The 18,043-nt window shown below is 42.0% G+C and overlaps 2 protein-coding genes across 2 annotated transcripts; one reads left to right on the top strand and one right to left on the bottom strand.

The window, feature by feature from the left end:
• Window positions 1–5,189: 5,189 nt before the first annotated feature.
• On the top strand, window positions 5,190–11,099 carry si:ch211-163l21.10 (basal body-orientation factor 1). The gene is made up of 11 exons (XM_041953554.1): window positions 5,190–5,233; window positions 5,318–5,570; window positions 5,668–5,733; window positions 7,302–7,445; window positions 7,550–7,630; window positions 7,828–7,898; window positions 8,565–8,709; window positions 9,277–9,779; window positions 9,987–10,091; window positions 10,855–10,926; window positions 11,090–11,099. Exons 1-11 carry the CDS (start codon window positions 5,190–5,192, stop codon window positions 11,097–11,099), a joined length of 1,494 nt encoding a protein of 497 aa, XP_041809488.1.
• aldh6a1 (aldehyde dehydrogenase 6 family, member A1) lies at window positions 10,308–18,003 on the bottom strand. The gene is made up of 12 exons (XM_041953553.1): window positions 17,846–18,003; window positions 17,494–17,535; window positions 17,292–17,366; window positions 16,554–16,715; window positions 16,226–16,304; window positions 15,236–15,538; window positions 14,558–14,679; window positions 13,975–14,164; window positions 13,317–13,498; window positions 13,020–13,199; window positions 12,041–12,139; window positions 10,308–11,946 (listed from the first exon to the last, which is right to left on the bottom strand). Exons 1-12 carry the CDS (start codon window positions 17,882–17,884, stop codon window positions 11,845–11,847), a joined length of 1,575 nt encoding a protein of 524 aa, XP_041809487.1. The 5' UTR covers window positions 17,885–18,003; the 3' UTR covers window positions 10,308–11,844.
• Between the last annotated feature and the right edge of the window lie 40 nt (window positions 18,004–18,043).

The following is an 18,043-nucleotide window of genomic DNA, read 5'->3' on the forward strand; positions in this document are numbered from 1 at the left end:
TTATTTAAAATAGTGAGGAAGACAATTAAATTTAACAGAGAAACTCCAATTCAGACCTATTTCATTATTTATTGTAGGTAGAATGGATTTGGGTTTTGTTTTATTAGGTATTAATACCTCCACTAAATCATGTTCAGCAGCTCTAATGAATCATGCAAGTATTAAAAAAAATCCTTTCAACCCCCTCATCATGATCCTACGATAATCACCACATTAAGTCTGCTGCAGCCCTTTCACCAACCTTAAAAAATGCAAATGTGACCTGCACTCCAGCTGGCACAAAAGTTAAAAGAATGTTAGCAATCATCTCACTCCCACTCATCCCTGTGTTAACCACAGGCTTTCCAAGGGAAAAATATTTGGGCGGCATGGCACGTTTCACGAGAGAATGCATGAAAAGCATGAGTGGCTGTTTCTGCGCTTTAGGTGGGTGGTTGGCACGGCATCATGAGCCATGCTGTAGTGTATCAGCTCATGCTTTCTCATGTAATGTTCAGAGTTGCTGGCTGCAGTGCAGGATGCAGAGGCAACAAGGACAGGCTACAGCAGTGCAGCACAGAGGCACAGCGACTCAGAGACCTTACATGAGCTGAGATTTGTAACCGGGCTGTGATATTTTCCACCCACTTTGTATCAACAGAAAGTCGACAGAGATCTGAAACAGGAGTCTAGCAATCGAGGCATCCCAGAGGAACTGACCGTACACCAACCCTGACTTAACATGTGCTTATACGAGACTGTTTCACCTCATGCAGAGGGCAGCTGAGGCAGAAACCGAGCTGTCGGCCAGCCCAGCCAGAAGGGTAAGAGAAGGGCAGAGGTCCTGCAGATGGGCACAAGAGAGTGCGGGAAGTCCACTGAAAGGACAATGTGGGGAGGGTGGGGCTTGGCACCAGTGTTCACCCATCATGCCATTCCACTCCCAGGACACTCGACTGTGCAAAGCACTGTTCCAACACTGTAATTTGGACTAAAAATATTGGACTTTCTTTCCTCCTTCCTTTTTTCTAAATACTGTGGCTACTTTTTTCAATCCTGTGGCTCACCAGAATGGTCGTTTGCCCCTATCAAAGCGTACATGTGCAGGACCTCTCGCTAACTTGTGCCCATAGATGTCTTGGTCGCATGTTAACAGTGTGATAATGTGACTCATAAACCCTGGATCAAAATGTCCAATTAGAAATATTTAAAAAGTCATGCTTTGTCTTGAGTGTGTTTTCATTTTGAAATCATTGTTAGATATTTTCTTGCTGTTAACGTTCAGGCACATCCTGCGGTGAATGGAGCAATTCATTTGGATAATGTGTATAACAGTGTTTGGACAGCTGCAATCCACCTTAGGCCATTTGATGCATGAATCATGGCATGTTTTTGCTGTAAACTCACACCTACTTTTATATTATCATTATAATATGATGCAATAGGAACTGCCCTTTAAGCTAAATGTCAGATGCATTTAGATTTTACAACAGACATTTTGAATATCCACTCCAGGATAACATACAATAAACTAAACAATGTCTAGTGTAAAATCTGTGTGCTGCCAAATCATGTTAGGATGTCATCCAAATGTTCACAGCTACGGTATAAACTGTGTGTAAAGTGCTCCTCTACAGCATGACACAGCACATTACAAACACAATGTTTTAAAGGAGAGGTAGTTTCAATGCAAGTCCTGGTATTTTGTTTCAATTTAACTGAAACCGTAAAGCATGAGAAGGGACCCCAGCTTTGTAATCTGCACTGTGCAATATATCATTAATATGCTGCAATGTTACCCTCAGGAATGCCATGTTTGTGGGTGTCCTACCCCAAAAAGTCCATTGAAGAGACCCAAACCTTGTCATTACAATTCCAATGATAATGACAGCTTTGAAAAGCTCGGGGTTATTTCAGTTTTCTCTCCTCACTGTCATAGTAATTACCTTTAAATTTAGTCTTCAAACTCTGTTCATGATGCCAGAGCAGAGAGTGACCCTATATGATTCAGTTACAGTAGCTACACCCTGCACTTTTACGATATCTACTTTTTTGTTTGATGAATAATCTAGAGTGGACACTCTCAGGCTCCTGCAGAAAGCTAAACAAGATAATGGAGAGAAGTCAGTGGTTTTGAGCTTGAATTATGACCTGCTCTAACTTTACATTGTTTCTTTTGGATGTGCCTCTTCGAAGATGTAAGCCAACTGCGTTTACGTTGATCTTTGTGGTTTTCCCATAACTCCAGCAAAAAACAACAGTGGGGATGGCAGCGAGGAACACATAGTTCTTTTCAGGACAACATGGACAATACTGTTGACAGAAGCCAAATGTATCTCATGTCATCATGTGGGAGGACATCATGTGCAAACAGATCCTGTTTGATAGAGCCCAGCGCATGAAGACTGTAATTACAAGACAAGTGACAAATGCAGCCATTCTGTGCCAGTCTACAGGCTGTTGAGCGGAACAGACATCTGTATCTTATAATCCCCCACAGTGATTGTTTTATTAATTGATTAAAACCTTTATTTGTACAGGAGAAAGTCGCGAGTGCTCTAATGCAGAAGGAAAGATGTAAAACTACACCAAAAGTAAAAAAAAGAAAAGCTGATGAAAAATAAATGCTAATTAGGAAATGGAATGTGTCAATTAAAACAGTAACATTGAGCTGGTGGTAATTTTTAATTTTTCAATGATTGTGTTTATCACAAACCCTTGAGATACTTATGAGATTCCAACAGTATTCTGAAGGTTATTTGTAGGTATTCTGAGATCGTTAACCAATTACAAAATAAAACCCAACCATTTTTATAAATGGGTAATTGTTAACAAACAACAAAATTTCAAACATTTGCTGTTTCCTTGTGTCAAATGTAGGGATTTTCTGTTTGTTCGTGGTTCATATGATTGTAATTGACAATGAAATTCAACATCATTGAGTTTTGGATGTTTGGTTAGACATCATCTTGTACTTTGTGAAATTGAGGGGCTCAACATTTTCTGACATTTTACAGATGAAACCATTTATTTATCTAATAAATAGCTGCACTTCAGAGTGTTCTGTCTTTCAGTTTCATCAGTGTGCTTGGCAACATGCGCAAACAGGACCAAGCCAGGCTGCAACCACGACTCAGGACAATGGGAAAAATCATAGGCATTAACCAAGAAACATACAGGCTCATGTGCATTTTTGTAAATTTGATTTTACTGATTTGGATTGACTGTTTTTAATTTAGCATTACTGTTTATTCTGTCTAAGTGTGATCAAATGTGTTTTATTATTATTATGTTGTGGTCTTAATGTGTAGACTATTTTATGGTTTTTACTGTGAACTTTATGGTATCTTTGGACCAAACATGTATACCCATGTGGGATTATAAAAGTTTATCTGAATCTAAATCAATCAAGAGATTAATCAATAGTGAGATTAAGTGTTAGTTGCACACCTAATGTTAGGGTCTAACAGGATTCCACCTTCATCCCTAATGTTTCTGCTGTTTTCCCCTCCCTATTGTGTCACATTTGTCTGTTTGTGTGTATGGGTTGGTCTGTTTCAATGAGGGTGTGAGTTTTCTCCTCCCACCTACTCACCTACACACCTGCTGCCAATCCACTCATCAACTACACCTGTAGCCTGCAGTAGATTGCAGATCACCAGATCGTTCTGTGTGGTGTATTGCCTCCTGCCCTCCTGACTTGCCTGCTACGCCCTGATCCTCGTTAGTCTCCGGTGTTATTCCTGAAGATTCCAGCTACTGCCTGCTTTGCTCCACTGTCTGCTTCTGATTTACAACACACAATCGAGCCTGCCTGCTCCATCACTCGAGATTTTAACAATACCTAATCTCATAACAAACTGCTCTTAGTTGAACTTTTACATGGTCTCCGAGACTTTTGGATCCAGAGTATCACCTGAAACTTAACATCTAGTTAATTTCTAAAAGGAGATGGCACTAAGAACATGTCTAAATTCTTATATTTCAGGAGGCTGGTAAAAGGTGGGTAGATTTTTAACTAAAGCTTTATAAATTAAAAGGAAACAGTGTTGCTATCCCCATAGGACAGAGATATCTTAATTTCTGTTTTTGTGAAGAGTGCAAAGATGAGCATTAGCCTAATGTGTGAGTGACACCGAACTTTCTTGAGACATACACAAATAGGTTTAGTTTTCATGATATGTCTCATTGTCAGAATCTAAACAATGTTGATGTATAATTTCAACTTTTTATTCTCATGCTGACCAATTTAATTATTAATTTTAGCTGTTACGAGAGCCCTGATATTGTGCACGCTGTCTCACTGTCATGTCTTATTGGGACACTTGAATAGAACACAGCCATTGTCAATGTTATTAGTGAACCTGTGCTTTTCCTACAATGACAAGTCAAAATATATGCTATGAAAAAGGCCAACTGTAGATTGCCACCAGCTTTGAAAAAGACCAAGGCTGGTCAAAACATTAGAGATACAATAAAATCTTTGTGCAGTTGTCCTTTCTTCAGGCGATTTGCTTATTTTTAATTTTGTCATTTTTAACATTATCTTGCTGTTGATCTCCATAGCATACTTACCTTTTTACTACATACATTCCCGTATTTTACATACCTACACATAAATGTGTGAATATATAGGTTCACTTTATAATTATTCCCAGCACTCATCTATGCAATTCAAGTAAAGCACCATGCTACATTACTACACAATAATACACAGTATATAATGGACTTGCATGAACAATGTAGGAGTGCGTGGTGATATTTAGTAAATGCTCAGAGATGGAGCATGGTCGCAATTTTTAGTGTTAATTCAGTTTGTAGGTAAGGTTTTAGTTATGTTTTTAGTAAAAGGGTTCACTGTACTTTTCCATACATTAAAAATTTCTTTCAGATACAAATATGGTAAACTGCCACACACGTGTTCACGATATCTTGCAAACAAGCTCGAATGAGGTTGTTAGAATAAATGTAAAGTAGGAGTACAAAGGTTACCAAAGGTCCTGCAGCACAGAAATTTGACCTCTTCCTCGGCTACAGCGTCCCCATAGCAACAACACTACCCAAACACTCATAGCGAGCTACACAGGAGCTAGCTACCCCCTACCCTTAGCCAATGTATAAAAAAAACCTGGGGTTACCGTGTAACTTCCTCTTTTTAAGGTGGGACGGGGTTGTTTTGTGTAGTATTTTAGCGAATAACAGTAGCAGTAATGCCGAAGAAGAAAGTCACCAAAGTAAAGAGGGCGAAAGCCGGGTAAGTTAGCATATTTGCACACATCTTTTTTGCTGCGTTGACGTTCAAATGGAAACCCGATCTACACTTCGTTTTTTACCACAGGAAAGGAAAGAAAGACGGCAAACAGGAGTCAAAGGCGGACAAAGAGTCGGACATCGAGAAGGCCAAAGCCGCCGCTGCCCTGTGGGAGCTGAGGCTACAGGTCACGGACCAGTCGCTCGCAGAGTATCGTGAGGCTTGCCGCAAGTTGGCACGCGCTAACGAAGAGCTCACCCACCAGCTGTGCCGCGCGGAGAGGGACAGGATCGATATAACAAGCTTTCTGATGAGACAAGACGCAGCCAAAAAGGAGAAGGTCGGGGAGTTCCTTTGTATGTATGTGCACATTGAAACGATTATTGATTAACTCGACCGTTTTGTAACAAACTCACGTGTTATTATAACGTTAACAGATCAATATGCTGGAGGAAAGCCTCAGAAGTCAAGACGCACTTGCACGTGAAGAGCAAAACAAACTGGTGAGTTCATTTTAAAACACAACCACAAGAAAAGAAATGCGACTTGAGCTTTCATTTTGAGCCCACAAAACATGCTCAAGCTAGCATGTTCATAGTAGAATACTGTGCTATGATTTACTGTGCGCAACTTAAACCTGTAGCATCTCAAAAATGTGCTGCGCTGTGTCTTAACAGCTGGCTTCTGTGTAATTATGTTGACATTTATTATGTAAGAAAACAACAACCAAACAAAAGCGACCATAAAACAAAAAAACAAACCCTCACATTCCGAGTTAGATGGTCTAATGTTATTTTTATTTATGCTAGTGGCCACAGAGAAAAAGCATAATTGAAAAGTGCTTGGTTGGGAAAAGGCAGTCACACTGTTTGGTCTTGATGTGTTAACCATACCTCACACAGATCCTTACTCTAAATGGCAGTTTAACTTACATAACACACGAAAGGGACTTATTTTGACTCCTTTTATCCTTGCTGACCTCTGCTGCTTGTTGTTAAGATCAAGAAATCAAACTGACATGACAAAATTCAAGTGGCTTTACTGGACAAAAAAGGTACAAAAAGGCTTATTTTGCTAGCAGCTGTTTTCCATCTTCCAGTTCTTACTTCATGCTGGTAAAAGAGTCCAATAAGCTTCTGAGGAGGAAAAAAGAGGCATGGTCTGGACCAACTTGAAACATCCTTATTTTAGACATGTATGGAGCTGTCACATATGTCCAGTTACGGGAAGAAAGAAAAAGATCCTGTAGTGTGGTTGACGCTAAAGATGTGACCTCAAGACATGCTGTTCATGGCCCTTTTCTCATTTTGAGGTGATTAAGTGGTTCATCTTGAAAATTGACTTAGCTAATGGAAAGTGCTCCATCAAAGGAACTCGGGGAACATGAATGCCCTGGCCTTTGTCTAGGGAGGGACTTGATGGAACTTGAGTGTTGAGAAATTCAGTCAGTAATTGTTCTGTAAAAGCTTTTCCAATTGCAGTTTCCTGCAGAGCATGGGGAAAAGACAGAGGCATGCGACACAGATCACGTTTAAGTGTAAACTGGTGGATGTGTTTTGGAAAGCTGGCCATTTGATACATCACACAGGGTGAAAATTGCAAACAATGCAAACCAACTGGAAATAAATAAATACTGTAGATTGGTGCATTGATGGAGATGAATGTACAGTATACAGAGTTGCATGAAGAATAACGATTAGGCCTCAAGTTGTAATCAGATGGTTGATAGCCTCTCATTTAGTCGTCATGTACATGTTTGTGGCTGCGTGTTTTGCTAGTCTCTCATGACTTTGGTCATTTTGTCACATTTTCGCTCAGACTGGCTTTTCCACAGTAGCATCTTGAGGTATTTAGCCTGACTGATCCGTGCTGAAGTCGGTTTGTAAAAGAGTGTGGCCCGTGTGAACTTTGTTATAAAAATCTTCTTCCCTGACTGACACAAGCTGCACTTACGGGAACTTTGCAGCAGCTGTAGCATATAGATGAGTGATATATTTTGTTTACAGGTATGCATTTAACATGTAGAATATTTTTCATTGTGTGCATCTGATTCTATGATTGGCTTCAACAGGTTGAAGATTACACACTTCAAATCAGTGAGATGCAGGAGCTGTTCAGAAAGAAGTCCAGCGACTTTAACATGATCCAGGATGGAATGAAGAAAATTAAGGAGTTTCAGAAGAGGAAAGCCTTGATGGAGCAGGAGCTCAGTGATGTGAGAGGATAAAAACCAAGTATAAAATGTTTCCTGTGAAGAGTGGTTGTTCTTTCTGTCAGGACATTAATGCTAACAATAACCACAACCTTGTCATTTTGTAGATTAGAGAAAGCATGGACGTTGCTGAGAAGGAGCACAGGGAAAACCAAAACAAAACAGAGTTGAGATTCTTCGAAGAAAAGGTACTGTCACGTCTGAAGGAATCACCAAAAATGTGCAACAATTCCGGAAGATAATTAATAATGAGGTGAATTCACGGTGAATCTGATTTGAAAATACATCAAACAGTTGGTTGTGGAGGCCTGGTCCCCTGTTCATGGACAGATGAGGGAAGATGTTAGTGAAAAACATCAAGTGAGTTTTGCAAATTTCCCTGCAGGCTCGCCTGGAGAGGGAAGCTGAGCGAAGGATAGCCCTGGTAGAGGAGAGGGCCCACAGTGAAGCCATTCAGTGAGTGTGTTTCCGCTGTCCCTTTACAATCTAATTTTATTCTTCAGTTTGCTCTTTGATGTGCTCAGAACGCAAAGAAAAAATAATTTACTCACAGGAGTGTTTATGTATATAAATATATATAACTAGAGCTAATGTTATTTTCTTGACCACACCGGTCGGTCATGTTCAGATCGTGTACATCACTGAAGCCAATGATCACATCTTCAGTGCCCCACAATGTCCTGCAGGGAGGAGAGTGTAATGCGTGTGTGGAAGACCATAGTTTATTACCTTTGCGGCCATAAAATGTATATTTCACCTCTGCTATGTTTAGTTATTTTGTACAGCACATCAAACATCACCATTGATACTGGTATGATCCTGCTCTCAGTGCAGGTCTCAGTGTCAGTAATTAATTTCATTTTTGAGCACGCTCAGTTTGTCTTTAAAGGTTATGTGCACTGACCCAGGAAATTCAGTTTACCATGTAGCAACTAACTAATGTGTGATATGCTCTACATCAGAACTCGATCTCCTCACATCCAGCTGATAAACGGTCAAGCATAAAAATAAAGCATTTGTTTTTAATTCTACTTGGAACACTACATGCAGGTTGCATTAAGATCCACCGAGACCTTTTCACATTTCTCAGTAGCTTTTCTGTTTGTCCTGTATCCTGTTCAGGCAGCTGGACGACGCCTCGCGCTCCGTGTTCAAGGAGAACGTCCGTCTCAATGAAGCGCTGAAATATCACATGAAGGAGGCAGAGGAGCTGCAGAAATTGACAAACTCGCTTGCGAAGGAAAACGCCTCCCTGGCGTTGGACAAGGTGTGTTTGAACTGTAGGACAGCAAACAGCAGTGTTACTATGAGGCACGAGGCAGTCCTTGCATAGAGACCATTCATCTCCATAAAGACATTTTCAATCATTTCAGTTATGAAACACTTGTCAGATCTGTGCAGAATATATTTCAGGTGGTTTTTCCCTTGTGTTGTTTACTTGTGCTGACCCTGTGTATTTTCCTTGTGGTCCTACCCCTAACCCACCCACCCCCACCATCTCCTGACTACTACCCAGCCTCTCAGTGGTCAGTGGTTGTGGTGAGTTTCCACTGGTGTATGGGTTCAAATTTAGTGGCTTCTCCTTCACAGGTTTCTGGCTCTGATTCTGTAAGACAAATAAATATTGGGCACATTAATCTTACCTCTGATGATGACTGTAAATAAAGGGAGTAAATCCACCTTGTTGAAGCTTTGGCCCCTCACTCAGCAGCACACTAGCACACAAATCATCATCTATTCCAGCTCTATATTGACATGTAAGTGAAAGGATTCTCCAAAGTTATAGCTCGGTGTAATCAATGTTAATACTTTGCTCTTCTGTCTACTCGCCCAGAACACGTATGAACTCTTGATAAAGAAGAATGCAGCTCAGATGGAGGCCCAAAAAGGGGAGCTATCTAAACTGAGGGCCAAGGTGGCTTCCCTGGAGCAGGCCCTGGACCTAAAAGCTGAGGAAGCTGAGCGAGAGAAGGAGAAGGAGAAGGAGAGGAAGAAGACGACCCGAGTCAGCATTCAGGCCAGCCAGGTAGAGCTGGAGAAGCTGCAGAAAGTGCTTACCATGCGGGAGAAGGAGCTGGGGCACATCAAGCGCCTAGCGAGCACCATTGTAGAGCAGCGCACAGAGCTGGAGCAGTTCTTCCATGAGGCACTGGCTCAGGTGAAGCAGGAGATTGTGGCCAGCAGGCTGCAATACAAAAAGGAGGCACTACAGGCTTATCGCTGGAGGCTGAGAGAAGCAACAGCAGGAAAGCTCAAGTTCCCACCCATCCGCACTTTTCATGAAAGCCCCCACAGTACCAACTCTGTCCATTCAGACATGGCAGCGGCTGCAAGGTGGTAGGTCTACTTCCCATCATTTCCATGACTCATGCAGCTGTGTATATCTTTGTGATATTTTTAATTCCTGTGGTTTACCAGCAACAAATAGCATTCAGTGGTTATCAAACCATAACATTCTGGTTCGTCCTAATACAGCCTATATATGTAAGAATGTGTGCAATGGCAGGTTAACATTAATGTTGATTTCATCCACCTGTTTTTAAGGACTCATCAACCAGGCAGCAAAGTTGAAATCTCAGATCTCACTTGGGAGCAGAGGGAACAAGTGCTCCGGCTTCTCTTTGCTAAAATGAACCGGCAGAGTGAAAGGTAATAAAACGTCCCAATGATTGTGTTATGTTTGTCTTAGCGAAAGAGTTGTTTATCACTCATTGACATCATCCTAAATAATACTGTACAATCCACTCGTAATCCTCGAAAATGGACTGAAACGTCTGGATGAATTACCTCTGAACAACAAAGTGCAGTGACACCAAGCAGTAGTTCAGGCTGAACTTCTGGTGACTCCTCCCTCTTTTTAATGTTTTAAACAGCCATTTTCTCAGCAGAAGAGGATACCATAAAACATCAGTTAGGCTTCAACCAATTTTCTTTTCCAGCTGCTTAAAAAGAATGAAGAAAGAGTCTGGGCACAATAGTAAAAATAGGCCCAGCCGCAGAGTCGTGTGCTTGGAAACAAACATCTGGTCACGTCGATTTGCTTTCAGCATATTGGCCCCTCTTCACGTGCACTAGCCGTTTATTTTGTTCTTTGAACACTTGTGGTCAGAGAGCAGCTGCTAACATGATTTTCAGAAAGGAGTGTGCAGAGGATCTGGATGTATGGGGGTATGGCAGGCAGGAGATGTATATTCATGTTAACGGTGGTCTGGCACCTAGTCCAGCAGACTAATGCAGCGCATTTGGCAACTCAAGAGAGTCAGTTATCCAAGTCCCTGTGCATTGTGTTGACCAAGAGTAACCCCTTTCCAAGACAGGCTGCAGGCCCAAGTGCATAGTCACCAATGTGCTAAAACATGGCTTTTCGGTGTGAGGTTCTGCATTTAACTGCAACTCTGCATTTTCCTGATAGGAAAGCCAGCCAACATCTGGCATTGTCCGCCTCCTCTGAGAAGAAGGGCCTTATTGACAGTGATGCTGCCGGGTAAGACACTAAAGGAATGTACGAGAATAAAAGTTGCTCCTCATCCTTGCAATTATGAAGCCTGTGAAGATTTATTGGTCCCACATTCCATGTTTAGCTGAAAAAGTATTGGCTGTGAGAACATGAGTGCCTACATGTGATTTATCAGAGCGTTGCATTTTAGTGTTGCATAATGATGACTGTCTTCCTGAATTAGAGAGGAGCTCTCCCCAGCGACCTTCATCACCCAGGCGCCTGAGCCCGTTCTGCCCTCGAACCCAAACAGCTTGCCGGATATACACACCACATGACCTCTGTGTGGCCTCTACATTGTACATCACACTGAATTGTTTGCCTCTGCTTTGCATGCTCTCCGCAGAGCGTCAGTCATGTCCATAGCAGAATACAAGATGTTTGTTTGTGCTCATTATAAATATCGTACCGTACATATATATGGCCGGTGAGTATTCTCTTTCATACACAAAGCTTGTTTGAATTCTGTCACAAGCCATTTCAAAGACCTGTTACCTCAAGACAAAATTACTCTCTGACCACAGAGAGCTCACATCAAAACATGCACCAGATAATATGCAAGATCTCTAAACAGTCACTGGAAGGTGGGTCAATGGGAATACAATGCAGTGTGTCCACGGCAACCTTCAATCATGGGGATTATATACATTACCCGGAGTAAGGACATAAGTGTTTCAATAAGGGTGTTGTATTTGAGGAAATGACATCCAATAACATTGCCTCAACTGTACAGATCTTTTGCATAGTAAAAATCTTGGCCACAATTTACATATACAGAGTATCTATACATACATGTAATGTAAAGGTTTTGTAAATGGGGGAATATTATTACATATTTATAGGGTGTGTTGAAGAAAGGCTTCTAGGTCTTCTGGAGTATCTGAAAAGGAGAACTTGATGTAGTAATTAATCCATAGTAGGCATGGTGACTGCAGGACGTTTCAAGGTGGCATCTTCAGCTTTCCATTGTGAGGTGACAGTTTTGATCTGTGTGTAGAACTGGATGCCCTGGGGAGAAAAAATAAAAACATTTACATTAAAACTGCTACATGTGTGCCTTTCTTATACCTGTAACAATAGGATGCATTTGTTCATTTCATACTTGTTTGCCATAGAAGTTCATGTCCCCTCTGAAGGATCCTCTTGATCCAGTGAAGGAGAACATAGGCAGTGGAACGGGAATGGGAACATTGACTCCAACCTGCAGAAAACAAGTATTTTCCCTTTCATTTCCATAAGTGGAAGCTTTGTAAAACAATTCCCCAGGATCCTAAATTGCTAGGATGAGTACGATGTGGCTGATGAGAGATGTGGTATATCCTCGCTGTTTAAAAAACAAGCTTACATGATCGCACCAAACAAAGCTAAACATGCAGCTTATATTGCAGTTTTTAAAAGCAGAGCATGGTCTTATGAAAGGGAAGAACAAAACTAAATAAAACATTTTGTTATGAAGGCAAAAGAGGCATGGCATGGTTGGTTTAGAATGTTTGAAACAGCGGGAATAAGTTTGGACACTCAGGCCTTTTGGCGAAGGTGCAGGGAGGAAAAAAAAAAGAAGAGGAAAAGTAGATGTTTGTTGCATCGAGGTTTGGAGAGGAGGACAGCACATGGCCTGCACAGCATTCCCCGACATGTGAACAGCAAACACAGGGCATAACTAAGGCTCCACTAAGGCAAACAAACAGGGGAAAGGCTGGCCATATTTATGCTTAACACTGAACAGGACCCTAGGAATCCCTTTTGAGTATAATTTAAGATTTCCCTCCTTGAATACTACCTGGAAAAATATTTCTATGTCCCCCTGTTTTCATTAAACACACACATATTTGCTGTAGCTATTTGTAGACTTGACCAGTGGGGAAGTGGAGGGAAGGGGGTTGCCGAATGTGTTTATTTTAGGTTACGGGCAAACAAGGCTATACTTGACATGGAAAATAATGGATTTGTAATGTGTGTGAGGCTTTTTAAACAGAAATATGTGTTCCCTGCTTAAGATGCTGTATAGACATGACAGAGGGATGTGAATGTCTCCCTTCTCCCAAAACAGAGGAACACATTTGGAGGCTGCAGCCGCTCACCTGGCCCACGTCCACCTCGTGCGTGTATTTGCGTGCAGTGGCGCCATTTGTGGTGAAGATAGCTGTGCCGTTGCCATAGGGGTTCCTGTTGACCAAACTGATGGCATCATCCAGAGTCTCTGCCTCCAGAACAACCAGCACAGGCCCAAAGATCTCCTCAGTGTAGCACTTCATCTGAGGCTGAGAGAGAGCAAAAGTGAACACTTTTACTGGCAGTTTAGTTTCAGACATGGTTTTAATGGTTCTGAGATGCAAATATATACTGTATGTGCACATTAAGATATGGAACCCACGTACTGTGACATTGCCAATGATGGTGGGACCCACAAAGTTGCCCTTCTCATAACCCTTGACATTGACGTTCCGGCCATCCAGGAGCAGCTTAGCTCCAGCATCCACACCGCTCTGGATCAGACTGCAGACTCTGTCCTTGGCCTGGGGAGAGATCAGAGGCCCCACATCTGCACCAGGCTGGTCTCCTAGCAGGGCCCCAAAAACAAACAGCTATAAGGTTACATACTGTGGCACTTGCACGATGCGAGCACATTAAGGGCACTGACATTCAAATGCTCCTTATGCCACAAACCTGCAAAAGCCAGAACGAGGGGCACCCTGAGGCACTCCCTCAAAAATGGATACTTAGGGGTTTCCTGTGTACTACACAAATTAGAGTCCACATCACTGCAAAATGGTGAAAATCATTCTCTATTTTACTCCACATCAACTTCCTTTCTCAAAGGATTTGATGCTCCGAACCGCTATTTAGGTCTGGGCCGCAGATCTGGCCACAAATTTGCAGCATGGCTGACTCAACAAGCAATGCGAAGTTACAACAGGGCAAACGGCGAGAGGTGTGGTTAGGGCGGTGTGGGTGGCCCCCGAGATGACTAAACCAAAAGGCCCCCGGGGGCTCAGGAGACACAGGGGGGAAGGGCGGGGTGATGGGGTGCGGTACCTGCGTTCACGCGCAGTGCCTTGGCTCGATCCACCAGCTCCGGCAGCCAGTTCCGTGCCTCGCCCACCAGGATGGCAGTGGACAGAGCCATGCAGCGCTGTCCCGCTGCCCCGAATGCTGCACCCACAAGCTGGTTCAGAGTATTCTCCTTGTTGGCATCAGGCATCACCACACCATGGTTCTTGGCTCCCTATAGTATATGTGAAGTGGTTAGCCTTCTGCTGTTTGATCTCCACACAACAGCCACTGCTCAGTCACAGGCGAGAACATTATATATATAGTAATACTATATAGAAGTATATACAAACAACCTGCAAATTTAATGAAGTAAATATGTTCCACATTTTGGTCCATATGGGATTGATGGACACAAACCAAAATAAACGCTCAGTCTATTTATTTTGGTTACACTCCACTTTTTAACAGTGATGCACAGCTGCAATCTATGTTTTAGACCTTCTCTCATCTGGTACAGCGAACAGTGACGAGGGTCAAAAATCTGTTGGACAATGCTGCCACCTTCTGGACATTTACAGCAAGTATCAGACATTGCACTTGTGCAGCTTTATCATTTGATACTCACCATGTTGGACTGGACCCTTTTGCCATTTTTAGAACCTCTCTCGTAAATATACTCCCCAGCTTGATTTGAGCCAACAAAGCTGATTGCCTTGATAGCCGGATGGTCACAGATGAAATTCACAGCTGTGGCAAAAAGACATTTATAGTTATGCATTAACTTAGATATCCTTTAATCAACCATGTTAGTCACTTATCAAGTTGCAATAGAAGACGTTTGCTAAGTACAGGTTCAAAAATGCTACGATGAGCCTGTTCTTTCACACCAGTACTAAGCGAGACAATTTAAAACCTTGTGCTGTTCTGTCAGATGAATATACCAGAAAAGTTGTTTTAGTTTCAACTAATGTCCATTACAATTTCAGAGAGCTGAAATGGCACAATTAAATGCCTTGTTTTATGTGACCAACAGTGTTAAAACCATTTAAATATTAGCAGATTAATATCTGTTGATCAACTGCTCCATTAATCAACTCATTGTTTCAGCTCTAGCTGAATGTTAGAAAACTGATGTTTTTTTGTCACTCATAAAAGGAACTGTTCAAGAAGAAAATGTTTTTTTTTTTAATAAAAATACATCAGAAGCTTTGTTTGAGTGACAGGTAGCCAATCATTGACCTGTCATCAGTCACAAAACACTATGTTTTTGCAATGGCTAAAGCAAACAGAGACCGACTCTTACCATCGTGTTGGCCGTGGATGACGTTGAGCGTCCCATCTGGAGCACCGGCATCCTGCAGCATCTTGACCAGCAGCATGGCACAGCCTGGCACCCGCTCCGAAGGCTTCAGCAGGTAGGTGTTGCCGCACACCATGGCCATAGGGAACATCCACAGAGGTATCATGGCAGGGAAGTTGAAGGGGGCGATGCCGGCACACACCCCGAGGGGAAGGCGGTAGGTGTAGGTGTCCATGTCCTTGGTGATGGAGGGCAGCGTTTCACCGAGCATCAGAGAGGTGACGCTGCAGGCGTGCTCCACAACCTCTGCAGACAAAAGAAATAAACAGAGCATGCAACACATGAGTTCTTTTGTATTGGTTCCTTTTATGCAAGATGTGTCAAACCATGAAATAATTGTGTATGTCTGGCATACTAATAATGAGCTAATCTCAATCCGACTGATTATATTTTTGGAAGTGACCGCATATTGATAAGCTATCAGTGTGTGCATGTGTGTGTGTGTGTGTGTGTGATCGGCTTTACTGAGACAAGTATGGAGCGTGCTGACTTTTTGTGCAAGCTGAGACAGTGTCTGCAGTGTAAAAAAAAGTGCCAATTAGGGGTCTCCTTCAATGCAGGACTGTGTCCCTATTTTGTAATATCGTGGTAACGCTAACACTCACAACAATAATTCCCTTTTTAAAGAAAAGATGTCCTTTTTTTAAAAAAATAATCTGTATTGGTGTTAGTGGGGGTGTGAGTGGGAAAAATATTTTCATTTTTATTTCTTATTAGCCTCAAAAAAAAAAAAGGGGGGGGGGGGGGGGGGGGACAGCAAAAAATTAGTGGCAATCATTCGAAGAGATCATGAAAAAACCAGCCTTTGTTCTGGTTTAGTATAACTCATTAACTATTCCTGCAACCACAAAGTAACACAATATGCAAACATTAACCGATCTGTTGCCCTTTGTGAAAGGTATGTGTGTGCACGTGTGCGAGTGAGAAACTTACGCAATCCTCTGAACACATCCCCCTCTGCATCTGCGAGGGTCTTGCCCTGTTCTACAGTGATGGCCTTGGCAAGTTCTTTCTGAAATAAAAGATGAGCCTTGTGTCAGTCCTTTGTTTTCAGCTTTAGATGTGAGATAATCTCAACTAGATTTTTAGCATCAAATACAAAACAGCAGCCTCTGAACTAATGTGGAAAGTGATTTGCAAAGAGGGGTCATATCTAACAGCTGTTCAACTTAATTAATCATCAATAAGTCAAGGTTAGCAGCACTAAACAGTAAACTATTGTTTCCAGTTGCACCTTACACTTTCTGACCCTTTGACTTACAATATTGTCCTTGATAAGCTGCTGATAGCGCAGAAAGACCTGCTGCCGAGTCAAGATGGAGGTCTCGGACCAGGAGTGAAAGGCTCTGGAGCACGAGTTCACAGCCGCCAACATCTCCTCCTGGGTGGCTTTGGGCACGCGAGAGATCACCTCGTTGGTAGCCTGCAGAGGAGAAAAAGGGAGAAACATTTAAATGAATGCTCCAAAGGCTAATTAGTTTCAATCAGCAGGGGCTGTTTGAATTCACTAAAGGTTACATAAAAAAGGTGAATCCTAGCAGATGTTTAACAGATATATGGGCCATAAATCTGCAGGACAGAGTTTTATTAGGTACTAATAACAGGACTGACATATTCAGTGCAGTTGACAGTTAGATTGTGACTTGTTATCTAAATGTAACTGATAAGTTGAGTGATGTAGTTATTCAGTTATTTTAGTATTATTTGATACATTTGACACTTTAAATTGAGTTAATTGTGATAGTGTGTTAATACTTGACAGATACTGTGAATCTGCTCAGATAACAAAGCCAAACATAAATTTCTTCATTTGTAACTTAATTTTGTTAATGTAGGATGTTTAACCATAAAAACTAGTTTGCACCCAGGGGCCATGACATTAAACATTATGTAACAGGTTAAGCAACTCCACAGACTGCACTCTTAACCCAGCTACATACATGGATTCGGTGGAAAAATGGTGCAGTTTTAGGCGAGCTAGACCATTAGAAATACTTACAGGATTGTGAATATCCAGCCATTCTGAGGTCTTGGATTCAACAAACTTCCCATCAATGAACAGCTTGGTGGTGGGCTGTGAGGGGAGATGGTATGTCACATCTGCATGTAGTCAGCAGGTTCCTTATCATATTATAAGTACAACATTTGATGTGACATGTAACTGCAGACTGACAAATGAGTGCACACTGTTCTCAACTCACCACTGAGGAGGAGTAGCACATGCGGCCAACTCTAAGTGGGACCTGAGAGAGAAAGACAGCAGGCAGTCTGAATCAACAAGTGCAAGGAATATTATCCATCTGTCCAAAAACTGCAGGTGAGGTTTACATATTTTGCACATTAAACATTAAATACACCAAACCAGCTGTTTTCAGTTGCAAAATGCAGCCCAACAAATGGAACAGCTGAAGCAGGCCACTTCTGATTTAAGGAATCCAGATCTAAAGCCTGCATCATGGCACCTTGGACTTTGTAAACAAAGTGAGCTGTCAAAACTGCCTTCGTCATTTGCAAGTGAGGAGATTTAAAAGCTGTAAAACGTTTAAATCTTACCCTGGTCTTAAGCACTGATCTTAATGCTGTTGTCGCCATATTGAAGATGTTATTAAATGCAGGCCCACTTTATTTGACCAGCTGCGCATGCAGGACGGTGGCCAGCGGAAGACCACATCCAGGTTCCTCCCTCACGGATAGGTATTACCTGTGGGCGGGCTATGAGGAAACCCAAGTCTTGCTATTCGCTTCCTGTTC

Source organism: Chelmon rostratus, chromosome 15 (assembly GCF_017976325.1).
Source record: "Chelmon rostratus isolate fCheRos1 chromosome 15, fCheRos1.pri, whole genome shotgun sequence".
Lineage (NCBI taxonomy): Eukaryota > Metazoa > Chordata > Actinopteri > Chaetodontiformes > Chaetodontidae > Chelmon > Chelmon rostratus.